This window comes from Adiantum capillus-veneris, chromosome 1 (assembly GCF_014529385.1).
Source record: "Adiantum capillus-veneris isolate H3 chromosome 1, ASM1452938v2, whole genome shotgun sequence".
In the NCBI taxonomy this organism is placed as follows: domain Eukaryota; kingdom Viridiplantae; phylum Streptophyta; class Polypodiopsida; order Polypodiales; family Pteridaceae; genus Adiantum; species Adiantum capillus-veneris.
This window is the reverse complement of record NC_140931.1, coordinates 108,501,799-108,518,530: the sequence shown is the minus strand read 5'-3', so window position 1 is coordinate 108,518,530 and position 16,732 is coordinate 108,501,799. Positions and strand designations below refer to the sequence as shown.

Below are 16,732 nucleotides of genomic sequence, written 5' to 3'. Positions count from 1 at the left end.
ATGCCCGCCACACCCTAGGCATTGCTTTCACCACTTGTATTTTGCCACCTCAATCATGCACACATGGGTGGAAGCATGTCACTCAAAATTCGTGCATAGCCCTCAACAATCCTAAGGCCGGTTTTTATAAATCACCGCGTGCTAGCAATACAATGTGGAGTGAAAATGGTCATGACTCATTAGGTTCTACCCTTTTCAAAAAATAAAATCAGGTAAAAGAGAGGAGGGGAGGGAAAAATAAAGCATAAAAATTGAATGGATGAATCTTAGAAGCTAGAAGGTCAAAGACTTGGAAGTGGAAATGAAAGGTCAAAATGATCTATAAAGAGGAGTCGATACAAGATCACATTATGCTTTAAAGATTCTCTCTCTCTCTCTCTCTCTCTCTCTCTCTCTCTCACACACACACACACACACACACACACACACACACACACACACACACACACACTATCCATTCCACAAATGAATTTCTTTAAAGGAAATGCCCATTTTGGAAAATAAAAGAAATGAGAATCTTCTTAAATTCTCTCTCATTTCATTCAAAAAATGAGAACTAATAGCCTCTCTCTCTCTCTCTCTCTCTCTCTCTCTCTCTCTCTCTCTCAGAACTGAAGTCTACTCGCCGGCCATGCAAGGGGGAAGAATGCATGATGCAATTAGTAGTCAAGGGTTGTTGGAGAGACACCTTTTGTTTGGAGGTGTTTTTGGTAGACACAAAAGCACAGATTGTTCTTGATACGAACGGGATGGGTCAATGGCAAGGGGAATTGAAGGGGTGGACATGCAAGCTAGTAGACCTCAAACCTGCTTGTGCTCTCTCTCTCTCTCTCTCTCTCTCTCTCTCTCTCTCTCTCTCTCTCATCTCTCTCGGGCCCACCTTGTGGACAAACACTCAACAATTTGCGAGGGGGCGAGTGCTTAGGAAATTGTAGCAGTGCCATGGCATACCTTCCAAGGGCAGCTTGCTTTGCGTAGAGGAAGAAGTAAAGGTAGGCGAGGATTGAAAAATTAGATGCGGTAGCATCTTTGAAAGTGTTGATTTTTATGTAAAGAGAGAGATTAGGTCCTACCCCATTTTAAAAACTAAAATCATGTAAAAGAGAGGAGGGGAGGGAAAAATAAAGCATAAAATTTTTGGAAATGAAAATCAAAGGTCAAAACGATCTATATAAAGAATACAAGATCACATTATGCTTTAAATACCCTCTCTCTCTCTCTCTTCCCCCCCCCCCGCCCCCCCCCCCCCCCCCCCCCCCCCCCCCCCCCCCCCCCCCCCGAGTATCCATTTCACAACTAAATTTCTTTGAAGTAAAGCTGGCCTACGCATGGGGGGCGAAATGGGAACAGGGCGATGGCCTAAGTGATGTGCAGCAGTTATGGAACACGCCAATGGAAGCTCGAAAACATACAGAAACCCCTGTGGATTTATGGCTGGTGCAATCCCATCCCTTTCGACTTGATGTCACGTACAGATTCCATGCATTCAGATGACGCTCTCATCGACTACGTGGTATCTCTGAGAACATGCGCCAAGAAGAAGGATCTGTTTGAGGGCCGGCGATTGCATGCAGTGATTGGCGCACATGAGCTGCTTGAAAATAACACTTTGCTTGGAAATGTGCTGCTTACTATGTATGCCAAATGTGGTGCCATCTCGGAAGCACAACAGGTTTTTTGTGAGCTTCCTGTTCGGGATGTGGTCTCCTGGAATGTGCTGATTGCAGGATATAACCAAAATGGGCAAGGCAAGGATGCTTTAGATTCCTATGATTGGATGCGAAGGGAGGGCACGCCTCCAGATTGGATCACTTACTCCTGTGTCTTGAAGGCCTGCGGCATCACAAAAGAAGTTGACCTAGGCAAACGAATCCATGATGAGATTGTCGATCAGGGTCTTTTGGGACAGAATGCAGCGCTTGGTAATGCTTTGGTTGATATGTACGCAAAATGTTACAGGCTCTCAAAGGCACAACAAGTATTTGATGAACTTCCTGTTCGAGATGTAGTCACTTGGAATGCACTACTTACAGGTTTTGTACAAAGCGGGCAGGGCAAGGAAGCACATTATCAATATGAACGGATGCAAAAGGAGGGTGTGTGTCCTGATGCATTCACCTATGCGTGCATATTGAAGGCCCTTAGCATTTTAAAGGAAGTTAACTGGGGTAGACAAATTCATAGTGATATTGTCAGTAAGGGGCTTCTGGAAAGAAGTCATGTGCTTGGCAATGCTTTGGTTGACATGTATGCCAAATGCGGTGTGCTTTCTAAAGCGCATCAAGTGCTTGATGAACTTGCAATTCGTGATGTAGTCTCGTGGTCAACTTTAATCGTAGGATATAGCCAAAATGGAAGGGGCAGGGAAGCTTTGGATTGTTATGATCAGATGCAAATTGAGGGCCTCTCTGCGGATGCAATCACCTATAGTTGTATTTTGAAGGCATGTGGGCTCACAAAATCACTTGAGAGGGGCAAGCAAGTGCATAAGGAGATTATCAAACAGGGACTTTTGAAAAGAAATGTGGTGCTTGGAACTGCTGTCGTTGACATGTATTGCAAATGCGGCTTGCTTTCAATAGCTGCAAAAGTGCATGACGAGCTTCCCATACACAATGTAGTTTCCTGGTCGGCACTAATTACAGGGTATGCTCAGCAAGGACAAGGTGAGGAAGCACTAAATTGCTATCGACAAATGAGAAAGGAAGGTATGTGTCCGGATGCAATCACCTATGCTTGCATCTTGAAGGCCTGTGGCATTACGAATGAAGTTGGAAGCGGTAGACAAATACATGACGAGGTTGTTAGTCAGGGGATGTTAGGTAGAAGCGTTGTGCTTGGCACTGCTTTGGTCGACATGTATGCCAAATGTGGTCTGCTCATGAAAGCAGCACAAGTGCTGGAAGAGCTTCCTGTTCGCAATGTGGTTTCTTGGAATGCACTGATAGCAGGGTATGCTCAACAAGGGAAGAGTCAGGAAGCTCTGGGATGCTTTCAACGGATGCGCAGTGAAGGCCTCACTCCAAACAGGGTCTCCTGGAATGCAGTAATAGGAGGATATGCGCAACAGGGGCGAGCTGACCAAGCCCTTGGCTGTTTTCACTGGATGCAATGCGAGGGTATCACGCCGGACTCCATTACCTTTATTTGTATGCTGAATGCATATAGTCATTCTGGTAGAGTGGATGAGGGCGAAACTTATTTTGAGAATATGACAAGGAATTATGGCATCACACCAGCTGTAGAGCATCACACTTGCTTGCTTGATCTCTTTGCCCGGACCGGGCATTTTGACAAGGCAGTAACAGTATTGAAGAAACTTCCATTTTTCGATTATCTTCCAGCTTGGTCTGCCCTTCTGGGTGCTTGCCAAAAATCGGGTAATGTGAAGCTTGGTAGGTTGGCCTTCGAGCAGGCAGTACATATAGATGAAGCTGATGCGGTACCATACGGCTATACAGGGAACATGTATGCAGTTGCTTGTATGCATGGGGAGGCTGTGAAAGATTGCAGCTTTGAGAGGAAAGAGTCATTCTGGTACAGTGGATGAGGGCGAAACTTACTTTGAGAATATGACAAGGAATCATGGCATCACACCAGATTTAGAGCATCACTCTTGCTTGATTGATCTCTTTGCCGCATTTTGACAAGGCAGTAACAGTATTGAAGAAACTTCCATCTTTCGATTATCTTTCAGCTTGGTCTGCCCTTCTGGGTGCTTGCCAAAAATAGGGTAATGTGAAGCTTGGTAGGTTGCTTGTATGCATGGGGGGGGGATTGTGAAAGATTGCAGCTTTGAGAGGAAAGAATACTTCTTGGATGTCTTCAGGCTGCAAGATGAAGAGTAGAGCTTCTGGTGACAGCTTTTGTTGCTGACACTACCAGAAATAGTTTGATGAATCCTTACAAGCAAAGATGCATAGATACCAGACAAAGCATTAAAGGACATGAAGGCTGTGCTATGCTAGCCAAACAAATCTTTGTTACGCAGAACGGTTGAAAGACACAACAAGATCTACCTTTACTAAAAAGATGGGTTTGATTTAAGAATTCCCATTGCTGCCCTTTCAGCACAGAGAAAAAGGGATCTGAAGCAGGAAATGTGTCAATGAGATGAGGAGAGAGACTATGACACCACGATGGGCTCCTAAACCCACCTTTCTCAAGATCCCCCCAGTGCGCTCATTACTAATAGGAAAGCCTTACTCCATGTATGCACCTTCCACTGCATCTGGTGATTCAATTACTAAGATCTCAATATACACATAATGGCCTTCTCTGAGCAAGCCAACAGTTATGGCCTTTTCAGAACAGAAACATAGATGCACAGAGTCATCTCATTGAAAAAGCACAATAAAATCATTTGAAAGGAGCTGGCCAAAAAAATGATCTTGATTATTGTACAATTTGAGATGCCCTATTGGGTGCCTGCCAGAAATAGCAAGATGTAAATATGGGGAGAGGGGCCTTTGAACACGTATGGAAGTGATGCTTCAGCTTATCTCACTATGGCAAACATTTGTATTGAAAGAGGTAAGCTCTTTCATTTCTCTCCTGTTGCTAGAAGTGAAACTAGCCCCAAGAATTTGAGAGACTACCTTGGGAGGTGCATCTCACAAATTTTAGTGTATAATATGCCTTCAAAAGGAGGGGTATTTTGCTATGTAAACCTTATTATATTTAAATTTATTTTACTTATAGAAGGGGTTTTTTAATTGAAAATTAATTGAAAATTTGAAAAACCGATAAGCTTAACAAGGAAAAAGGGGTCATTTTATTGCCTCAAAATATGTAAATACATGGATTTTTTAAATACCATTTGAATGCACTTGATATAGATGATTTCTTACAAGTGCACCCCTTGAGGAGACTACTCACTTGACTTTGCATGGAGATCTGAGCACTTGTGCCAATTGACAATGCCACTGTTCTTTCTTCCCTTTGTATGTTAGAGTCCATTGGTATGCACTTTGAGGGCAATTAAATTGACGAAAAGATAGCCTTCATTGAATACATTCAAAGAGCTGTGCGGTGTTTCCGCTTTGTTTGTGTAACATTGATGATTTCCACCAATAGCCTCTCTATCTAGGCACTCATTTCTTCTCGCTCAGAACCAAGGCTCATTGTTGAAGGGTAACCTCAATCCTTCATTTGAAAAGTAAAATCTAGCCTACCCCATATACATATGCCATCTTTAGAAGGATTGCTTGTAGAATTTTGGAAATTCTGCCCTCTTCTAAAGGGAACATAAAGGTGAAAGTGCCTCTGATGGGAGATGAAGCTGTGAAAAATGAGCCTTGCTCAAGACCGTTGGTATTTCTCTTGCACTAGGTGCCTTGGATCAATTTTATTGCCTATCAATTTCCTTAATGAGTACCTACTTGTTTCCCCATTACAGAGAGTGGTAAGATATGGAAATGATGTGGTCTTTAGAGTGAATTTGTTGAAGATAGGGTAATGTGGGTGAATGGTGTAGTTTGAGCAAGATATGGAAACGATGCAGTCTTTAGTGTGAACTTTTTGAAGATAGGGTAATGTGGGTGAATGGTGTAGCTTGAGAAAGTTATTCTCTAATGATGTCACTCATTTGTTCCCTTAATGGGTCTCTCCTTTCATTCCTACTTACTTTTTGATGGAAGAGAAAGAGAGAATGGTAAAATGATGTGGTTTAAGAGAGAAATTGTTGAAGACCGGATAATGTGAGTGATGGTATAGCTTGAGCAAGATATCCCCAATGCTAAAACTCTTTGACTTTCACAAGACAAGGACCCCCCTTGAGAGTATAAGGTGGGTGAGTATTGTAGCTTAAGCAAGAACCCTCCCAAATGTAAGGACTTCTGTATTTCACACATGAGCAAAAATGCAAGGAACATGTAAGAACTAGGGAACTTGACTCTGAGATCCTCCTCCCAACCTCCCTTTATATAGGTGGGCTCCTATCCCCTTGTCCTAGACGGATCCCCTGTCCACACTGCTTAGTCCGACCCTTGGTCGTAGTCCATGACTATCCTAGTTCTCAGGGTACAGGACCCTTGTCCTGACATTACTCCCCCCTTAAAGAAGAGTTTTCGTCCTCGAAAACAAAAGTGGGAAACTTCTTCTTAAGAACACTAATGTTTTCCCAAGTGGCACCTTCTTCAGCTCGGTCTTTCCACTTGATTGAGGCTTGTTGTCGTACATGATGTCGTGTACGCAACTCATGGTAATCCATAACACGTTCTGGTTCATGCAGTAAAGTAGGAGGTTCAATGTAATCGACCAAAACCTGTTGGTCAATGACGTTGTCATCCCCATGTAACCGCTTTCATAGATGGCTTACATGAAACACCGGATGAATGCGAGAGTGTGATGGTAGTAGTGGTTTGTAGGCACGATCACCAACTCGCTTGAGTATTTTGAAAGACCCACAATATCGGGGAGATAATTTAGGTGTCGGTCCAGTTTTCAGACTTTCTGAATGTTTTGGCACACGTAAAAATACTTCCTCCCCTTCTTCGAAGGTAACTTGCTGACGTTTCTCATCAGCGTATTTCTTATAATGATCCTGTGCTTGTTGGACATTTTGACGAGCAAGTTTCAGCATATCCATGTTGTCTTGGAGAAAATCCTTAACTTGTTGGAGTTTTTCGGTTGCCAACCCCACCGTAACTGGTGACCTAAGTTGAAACCTGTACATGAGCATGAAAGGACTGAAGCCTGTTGTGACATGCTTAGAACTGTTGTAGGCAAACTTGAGGATAGGTAAGTCTTCTTCCCAGTTTGTCTGTTTTTTGCTGACGTATGCTCTTAGCATATCCTCTAGCACATGGTTAACCCGTTCCGTTTGACCATCTGTTTCTGAATGGTCAGCTGTACTGAGGTTGAGTTGTGTACCCAATCGTTTAAATACAGCTCTCCAGAAGTGGCTGTTAAACTTGGGGTCACGGTCACTAACAATATTACTTGGAAACCCATACAATTTGTATAGATTGTCCATAAATAACCTTGCTAGTTCCGGTGTCTTAACCGTTGATTTGGTCGGAATAAACTTACATAGTTTAGTCAACCTGTCTGCGACCACTCATACTGAGTCATGACCTCGTATAGTGGTTGGTAAACCTACAATAAAATCCATGGAGATACTTTTCCATTTTCCATTGGGAATTTCCAAAGGATGTAAGAGTCCTCCTGCTTTCAGACGCTCTGCTTTGTTAACTTGACATTTTTGGCAATGCAAAACATAAGCTTGAACAAAGCCATGTAGGCCTGGCCAGTAAAACTGTCGTCGTACGAGAGAATAAGTTTTTCTAATCCCCGGGTGCCTTGCACTTGGACTATCATGACATTCATAAAGAATTTGGCGTCGAATGTCTGTGTCCGTCGGTACACAAACTCTCCCCTTGTGGTGCTATGGAATTCATATTTTACTATTTATTGCAGCTGACAGGTGGAAAAGGCTTGACCGAGCTAGGCTATTGCAAAAAGGATATTATATTTTATGTATTTAAGTGCTCTTTAGGAGCTTTGGCCATTTATGTCTGGCCGACCAGTTTGTAATCAATTTGACCATTCAAGAAATCTATAAATGAAATATGTGCAAGAGGAAAATGGTCACTCTTGCACGGGGGGAGATTGCACTCAGTGTTCGTGTCTTTCTTCTCCCCTCTCCTCCCTTCTCTTTCGTCGTGCCGGTGTGGCACTCCACTCTAGGAGGCGCATCTGCACGTGTTCTTCTTCTCTCTCTCTCTCGTTCTATGTCTCTCTAAGTTGCGTATGGCGTGGAATATGTGCAAAGATGGTTGACAGGTATTCAACTTTGTCGATTTATGGGCTTGCAATATGCTGTTTTCTCTATTTTGCAGGGCCACCGCGTTTTCTGTCTGTAGTAGTGGTATCAGAGCTGTGGCTATGCTCTTGGACTTGCAGCAATGATGGCTATGGAGATTATGGTGGTGAACAAAGATAAGTCATGCTTACTTAAACTTTTCTTGTTTAAAATTAGAGGTACGTGATTATTATGAACCTCCTCGCATCATAAGTATTTCAAATTGTTTCCAAGTATTGGATTTTTTAATTTTTAATTTTTTTGTAGTGATTAATCGCATACCTATATAGGTAAGGATAATTGGTTGTACTATAAGTACAATCTAGAGCATAATATCCGTTAATATAATGCATAGAATCAAACTCAAGAACTGAAAGCAAGAGATTTGGCTCTCATATTGTTTATGTACGTTAGACTTAGGATGGTCGAGTTATAAGTACTGGAGGTTTGATTAGTTTCTTCCGGGCTACGAGAAGAAGAAGTAGAAGAAGAATTTCATGTAGACTGTTGTCGAAATAAACCCAAGAGACCTTGGGGAGTGTCTGGGTGAAGAAGAAAAGAGGTGGAGACAAGGAATTTGATTGAGTGATCTACCATATCTCCGCTTAGTGGGAATGACACTCAAATTATTTTTATGCAAATCACTGAAAGGTATAATAATATCTTATTTTAATTAAAGAACGTAGTGGAAGCAGCCTCTACAGGGGGTGGCGCAAAAGATGGAGCCGCAGGACACAACACTCCCCGCGAGCCACCAAAGGAGCATGGTAGTGCTGCCTTAGGAGAGCACCAACATTTGCAACACCACCCCTACATATCGTAGTGGTAGCGCCCGACCATATGGAAAACAATCCCACTGCTCCTGTCCCTACGTCCGCATACCCCGTCTCATTCTTGCCAATAGATGCCGTCTGCATCAACCAATGCTATTCCAGCCAGTGGAATTACCTGCCATGCAGACTCCATCTCTTCTCTTATCTTGGCCCCTCAAAATTTTCCCAGACTATTCACCACATATCCTTATGTACAAATCCTATAGTTTTATAGTGGTTTGAAAAATTAAATTTGATTTCTTATATGTGAGATTTTTTTAAATATATTCTCACACCCCTATAAACACCCAGGCACCATTGTAGCAGGCAAGAATTTTTTCCAGATACTTATTTACTTGTTTACATTGTGTTTCCAACATCCATTGTTTCTTATGTCATGACTTCTATTTTCTTTGATTGGACTCTTTCCTGAGATGACTTGTCATACCACTACTTACATGAGCTCAGTTGGTGTGCAATGATCAATAAGATTTGTTACATGCTTCCACATTCTACTCTATTCCAATTTCATATCAAATAGGTCATTTATTTTTCACTTTTATGCCTAGCTTAGTCCATTGGTCACAGACACACAGATTCACCGATTTAGGCAGCACATGAAAAAAAATTGCACATTCCTAATTTTAAAAACAATATCAACTGCAGATTCACCGATTTAGGCAGCATTAGTGCAGATTCGCCGATTTAGGCAGCACGCTTTATTGGTGTAGACTCGCCGGATGCGGCAACACCAATCACGAAATCATGCTGTAGTGGCTGGCCACCACTGCAACTGGTATGATTTTGTTACCCGGGTATAGAAAATGAAAGATATTTTGGATTTGGAAGTGATATATGACGATTTTCTGTCCTGAGAGTATTTATGAAGTTGAACTTGAGATTGATGAGAATTGATTTATACAATGATGAGTGTGACCAATGATATCCTGATTCATCAGGGTATGACATATACTGCTTATTCTAGTGGTATGGGACACTAGAATAGGTAGTATGTGGATGACGACAGACATAACCAATGTATCTAATTTTATGGATTTTTATTTTATTATTTGATACAGTTTTCTAATCATTGTTTTTGACAAGTATTGTTTACAGATTTGTTTCTTCGCAACTGAGGCCCAGTTACTTTCCAACAGAGAGGTATGCTATGGAATTCATATTTTACTATTTATTGCAGCTGACAGGTGGAAAAGGCTTGCCTGAGCTAGGCTATTGCAAAAAGGATATTATATTTTATGTATTCAAGTGCTCTTTAGGAGCTTTGGCCATTTATGTCTAGCCGGCCAGTTTGTAATCAATTTGACCATTCAATGAAATACGTGCAAGAGGGAAATGGTCACTCTTGGACGGGGGGAGATTGCACCCAGTGTTCGTGTCTTTCTTCTCCCCTCTCCTCCCTTCTCTTTCATCGTGCCGATGTGGCACTCCGCTCTAGGAGGCCCATCTGCACGTGTTCTTCTTCTTCTCTCTCTCTCTCTCTCTCTCTCTCTCTCTCTCTCTCTCTCTCTCTCTCTCTCTCTCTCTCTCTCTCTCGTTCTATGTCTCTCTAAGTTGCGTATGGCGTGGAATATGTGCAAAGATGGTTGACACGTATTCAGCTTTGTCGATTTATGGGCTTGCAATATGCTGTTTTCTCTATTTTGCAGGGCCACCGCGTTTTCCGTCTGTAGCATGTGGAGTAGGTACCCATTGTCAATGGTAAAATGCTTTCATCGCTGTAGTTCATCACTTGATAAAGGAGAACTAGGTGTGGAGGTTAACTGTACACTACCTGCATTGGAGTGAGAAGGATCCCTCTTTTGAACATGGATCCATACTTTGGAATATGTTTCATCTTGCTCATATTTGCCCTTAAGAGATTCTAAAAATTCACTACAAAGTTCCGTGAACAAGAGCGAATTGATCTCTGGCATTCGACTGAGAGCGTCTGCCACTATATTGTATCGGCCTTTGCGATACCTTAACTTGGTGTCATATGCCTGAAGGATCTCGGTCCACCAAGATTTTCGACCCTTTAAATCTGTTTGTTGTGTAACCCATTTGATGCTTTCATGGTCAAACACAATCTCGAGCTGAGCACCATACAGGTAGTGACGCCATGTCTTTAAGGCAGACACTATTGCATAGAGTTTGCGTTCGTAAGGAGAATAATTCTGCTAAGCTGCATCCAGCTTCTTACTTTCAAATGCAATTGGCCGTCCGTCTTGTAACAGGACTGCTCCAATAGCACGGTCACTGGCATCTGTTTCCAAAACGAATGGTTTCAAAGGATCTACAATAGCCAGTATAGGAGCTGTAGCTAATGCATCTTTGAGTGTTTCAAAACTGTGTTGTTCAGCGGAATCCCACTGAATAGACTTACCTTTGCCTTTTAGTTGGTCCGTCATAGGTACAGCAATGAGAGCATAGTTTTTAACGAACCTCGGTAAAAACCTGCAAAGCCTAAAAAGATCCGGAATTCTTCCAGATTTTTAGGAGGTGGCCATTTCCGGATGGTATCCACTTTGGATTTATCCATGTATAGGCCATTAGAAATAACGTGCCCTAAATAATGAATTTCTTCCTTGAGAAAATCACATTTAGATTCCTTGGCATATAACTTGGTTGCACGTAACAATTCGAACACCTGCCTGAGATGTTGTAAGTGCTCTTCTTCAGAAGCACTATAAACTAGAATGTCATCGAGGAACACAATGAAAAATTTGCCCAAATATGGTTTCAAGACACTATCCATAAGTATCATGAATGTCGCGGGCGCATTGGTTAACCCAAAGGGCATCACCAAAAACTCGTAATGTCCAAACCGTGTTCTGAATGCAGTCTTAGGTATATCGGCAAGCCGAATACGGACTTGGTGATATCCTGACCACAAGTCGATTTTCTTGAAAATGCGAGCATGAGTTAGCTTATCAAATAACTCATCTACCCTTGGCAATGGGTATTTGTTCTTAACTGTAACCGTATTTAAACCCCGGTTGTCTACACACATGCGCATACTGCCGTCCATTTTCTTCACCAAAAGGATAGGCGAAGCCCATGGTCAAGAACTGGGTTGTATAAACCCTCTGCTAAGGTAGTCAGCAAGGTGACGTTCCACCTCAGCAGCCTCTGAGTAACTCATATAGTAAGGTGGTTTACTAACAGGTTTACAGCCTGCAGCCACGTCAATGCCATGTTGCATTGAGCGTGTCGGTGGTAAACCTGATGGCAAATCATTAGGAAAGACATCTTGAAATTCCTTTAACAATTTTTGTAACTGATTAGTAACATTTTCTTGTGTAGAATTAGAAATTGGCAGAATAGAGGAGAGAGAAGCATGCGGCGTTGAGGAATGTTCAACAGACTCAATATTAGAAAGAAAATGAGACAGCGAGTAACACAAAAAAACCTGTTCTATTTCATTATCAGAAATGAGCTGCATAAGCTCAACAATACAAATCAGTGGTGATGATGGTATATCCTTTTCTCCTAACAACAACACATGTGTGCCATGAGAATCAAACATCAAACTGTTGTGCTCATAGCTATGCATCATTGATGGTCCTAGGCTATGCAACCACTCCCTACCAAGAACCACATCAGCCCTTTCCATGTTCATAACTTGAAAATCCAAACAAGTAGAGTACCCTTGTACTTCCAATGGAACAACTCGGCATTGAGAATCCCATATTTCACTATCATGTCCATTCACCTTTCAAAATCCTCAGGGGAGAGAGGACCCCTGGACCCCTTGGGTTTTTTAGATGCATCTGAATTAGCAACTATAAATTTTATTTTATTGTGCCCATACTGAGTGCGTGTGTTACTATGTGTACTAGCAGGCACATTACTGTTATGTGTTTTCTTATCATTAGGGTCATCATGAATATGTGCTTTCACTATGGCTTCCTCAAGTGTTTTAGGGTACTGGGATTTGACATACTTCTTAAGTTATGGAGTCAGACCTCGTATGAACCCTCGTACTTGTTGAAAGGTATCCAAGCCTTCCAACTTGAGGACGACATCCCTATAGTGAGAGATATATTCAAGGAGTGACGGATATTGGCGCATGGAACATGTGTTCCAAGCGGTCCAATTCCGATCGGCCTCGTTTGTAGGCAAAAATTCCTTGCTAAACATGGATTCAAAGGCTGCCTAGCTCTGTGGTATGATGTTCTTCTCGTTGAGTGACATCCACCATTTGTAGGCCTTGCCTTCCAGAGTTAAGCTCGTTTGCAGAGCTCTCACTGCATCCGGAGCGTGAATTCCATTCCATTTACTGAGAAAGATGTTCACTGCATCCTTATTGCGATCCCGCTCTTCGCCCTTGAAAACTGGTGGTTTAAAATTCTTCAACAAATCATCTACCTCTTTGGCAGTGAGAGTATGCAGTGTTTCATTAATTGGGCCTTGCCCTTGTGTTCCAATGTGCTCATGCATGTGGGTGCCAGCCGGACTCTTAGTCTGCTGTTGCATCAATTGAATGACTAATGTGAAAATTTTAGTAACATTTTCATTTAAAGCCTTTAAATTTTCATCCATGACTATCATGCGTGTCTGAAGTGCACAAAATTCTTGAATATCGAGCAATTCATAAGTATCTTCTCCTGCCGTAGCGTTGTGGGTACTCTCCTTGAGAGGATCCGGCCACGAGGCGTCATTGGCGGGATCGGGAGTACTTTGCTCAAAATCGAATGTCATGTTGATATCTGAATCCATGGCTACTGTCATAATAATCAATATCTAATTCTCCTAAATGATTTTCTCATATTAAACTGATCATTTAATGTGGGGAAGTGCCAGGGGAGAAAAAGCTAGAATATTGGTTAAGCTAGTAGACCGGCCACAGTACGGATCCAAAGGAGGGAAAATAGGGATCCAAAAGGGGGGCCATCTGCAAAAGAGCCATGTGCAACAATGGGCTAAAAAGACCCTAAGGTTCAGCCCATTAAGACTTCCAAAATGCTAAGGTTCCAAAATTCAAAGGTTATGTCCAAAGGTCAACCCTAGGGATATTGGATGCTTTGTGTGTGACCAAAAAAGTCTTTGAATATCCCTACATAGGAGGGGGCGAGCCTAGCAAGTAGGGGATGAGAGAGAAGGCCACACACACACACACACACACACACACACACACACACACACACACACACACACACACACACACACACACACACACACACACAAGCTCCCTTTACACAAAGGGAATTAGGGACACATGTCAGTTCCCTAGGCCAGATGCCCACAAGGTGTACCCAATTCCTATTGGATGACCCTTGAAGTGGACCAATGAGAACTAGGCTAGAGTAAATTTAGCCTAATTAATTTTAAAACACTTAATAAAAAGAACCAATGAAAATTAAGTCTCCTGGATGATTATTGGACAGCCTGTGAAGGGGTCCAATAGGAATTGAGCAGCCCAATGGGCTACTTAATTCCTATTGGTCAGAATGGGGAAAGGTCAAATGGGGATTTAATTCATTTAAATCAATTAAGTTTAATTGATTAATCTCTCACAAAAGGGGAAAGGGGGACACATGTCAGAAGGCTATCACTTATGCTGCTTAATAGCCATTGGCTTGACTTGGGGGAGGTCCAATGGGGAGCCTGCAAGAGCAAATAGCAAGAGGGCTCGCCCAAGAGAGAGAGGGGGCTGATTTTTGCAAGGCATTATCACACACACACACACTCACACAATCTCATGTGTGAAGAAAGAGAAGACTATCTCTTCCCAAGCTTTAATGGAGAACTCATCACCTACTCCAAGCTTGTGAGATAGAAGTCTACATCGACACACTCTTGGCTTGTGGATGCAAATCCAACCAAGATCCAAGCTTCAATGTATGCTCATCTCCTCTACCAAGCTAATTACTAAGCTAAAGCTATGCTAATATGAGTGATTATGTGAGGAGATGTACATCTTTCTCGTAAGATACTCCTTCTTCCTCTCAATCTACTCTCATACCCTGCTAGCTCTCACCATCTTCGAAGGTGTGTGAGGTCTTGGGTCTGAGAACGGGGATAATTAAAGTTGTGTTTACTAAGTGTTTTGCTTAGTGCATGAAGGTTTCATCTTCATTGCACTAGCTAGTCTTGAAGGAACACAAATAATTGTATTGTACAATGTCTCTCTTGATGGGAGAAACCATAATACAAAGCCTTGTGGAGGGGGGACTGGCTCCCGCAAATCCGGTCCTCAACTGTTGTCAATAGCTTAATTTCCCTCTCTTTTGAAGTATTGTTGATGCTATCTAACTAGGTGTTATGATTTTTGTTGCTCTCTCCACCCAAGCACTCTTGTAATTCTCATTAGGAATCTATTCTAATGAAATGCCCACTATGTTCATGCTAATTTCCGCTACACATAAGTTTTTAGACCATTAAATGTTACATTGGTATCAGAGCACAAGGTTTCTCTTTTCTTGCTCAAGAAGGGAGGTCCTCAAGCTAGCTATAAATGGTTGGTATTATTAATTGCCTGTGAGTAAGTAGAATAGGGATTTTTCAGCCTTGTAGTGTGCCTGCCTTCGTGCAGTTAATGGGACATCACCGTCGAGAGCTATGGTCTTAATAGTGGAGTCCTACGGGGCTTGCCTATGGCTTAACCACTATTGAGCTATTAGAAGCTTGACAGAGGCCGGTGCTGTTTTGGTGTCGAAAGACCCTCTCTTCTATTCCTTGCAATTAATGGTATTCAAGCCGTGGGTACAGTAGCTTGAGTGCTTTTTCTAAAGGGGTAAAGAGGAGTAGCAACTAGGGCTTGAAGTGCCAAAGTACACCTAAAAAGTTTACACCTAAAAGTTGTTAAAATGGCTGACAATAGTAAAGAGAGTGAAATTAATGTTGATAACTTTGATTTTGCTCATGAGCAAGCTACTAATGATGCTTCAATGCTTGTTAACTATCTTGTTTCTAAGCTTCAACAAGCCATGGGCAATCCATCTCTCCAAAGTGAAGTGCAACGGCAGCTCCGTGCTCATGGGATTCTCCAAGCTCATCACCATGACAAGAGAACACCTAGGAAGCCTCCTTGTGAGACTCCCAAAAGAGGTCTCTCTCCGATTCGGGAAGAAGACGAGAATCCATACGAAGGGCTCAAGAATTTACTTCTTGATGATGCATCTCCTTCCCAAAGGAGAACTCAAGAGCCTCCACCGAAGGAACGAGAAAGAAGTGAGTCTCCCGCCACCTCGGCGGAGATGGCTCCATGAAGACGGCGGGCTAAACGCTCTCCATCACCACCAAAGCGGAGAAGACCATCACACTCTTCTCCACGCCATAATTCAAAGAGGGATGATAAAAAGCAAGAGAAGAAAAAGTTGAGAAAGAGGACACCCTCTTCTCCATCTTCTTCATCCTCTTCCTCTTATGAAAGTGATGGTAAAGACGACGAAGATCAAGACAAGAAAAAGGCGAGAAAGAGGTCACCCTCTTCTCCACCTTCTTCAAATTCTTCACCTTCTGAAGAAAGTGATGGTGCAACCTGTGAACCATAAAAAAGAAGAGTCCATAGGAAATCCTATGCCGCATGGAAGAGGTCATCCAAGCTGAAGAAATTCAAAGAGGAAGGGAAGAGCATCTCTTTCCTTACCTATGATGGTACCTTTGGTGCTACGGACAAAGTCTTGGCCTTTATCCAACAATTTGATGCGGCGTTTGGAGATGAGGGCTTCACAGAGTCCTCTAAGATATGCCATGTAGCTATGCACTTTCAAAAGTCCGCCAGGCAATGGTGGTCTAGCCTACGAGCCAACGGTGAAGCTCCACGAACATGGAAAGCTTTAAGAGCTTCCATTATGAAGCAGTTTTTGGCCACCGATGCCAAAGACAAAGTACTCACCGAATGGCGAAGCTTAAATCTCTCTCCCTATGAATCCATCCACAAATATGTAGACAAGTTTTGGGACCTACAACTCAAAGCCACTGTCTTCAAAAAGTTGGATTTTGGAGAGCAAAAGCAACAATTTTGTGCGGGCTTAACCGAAGAAATGGCGGAGTATGTCAACTCCCAAAGGCCACCTACCATATCGGCGGTAATACACCATACTATGGTGGCCTCACGAATCAATTTCCAAACGAGGGCTAAAAGAAATAATAAGCCCCCGGAAAACAAGGG

The 16,732-nt window shown here is 42.5% G+C and overlaps 1 protein-coding gene across 1 annotated transcript; it reads left to right on the top strand.

Moving 5' to 3' along the window:
- The first annotated feature begins 1,282 nt into the window (after positions 1-1,282).
- LOC147465335 (pentatricopeptide repeat-containing protein At4g18520, chloroplastic-like) lies at positions 1,283-4,669 on the top strand. Its single transcript, XM_086519442.1, has one exon. The coding sequence runs from the start codon at positions 1,367-1,369 to the stop codon at positions 3,548-3,550; it is 2,184 nt and encodes a 727-aa protein (XP_086375568.1). The 5' UTR covers positions 1,283-1,366; the 3' UTR covers positions 3,551-4,669.
- Positions 4,670-16,732: the final 12,063 nt, after the last annotated feature.

Coding starts and splice junctions, on each gene's coding strand:
- LOC147465335 (XM_086519442.1), top strand. CDS start 1,367: ATGTGCAGCAGTTATGGAACACGCCAATGGAAGCTCGAAAACATACAG.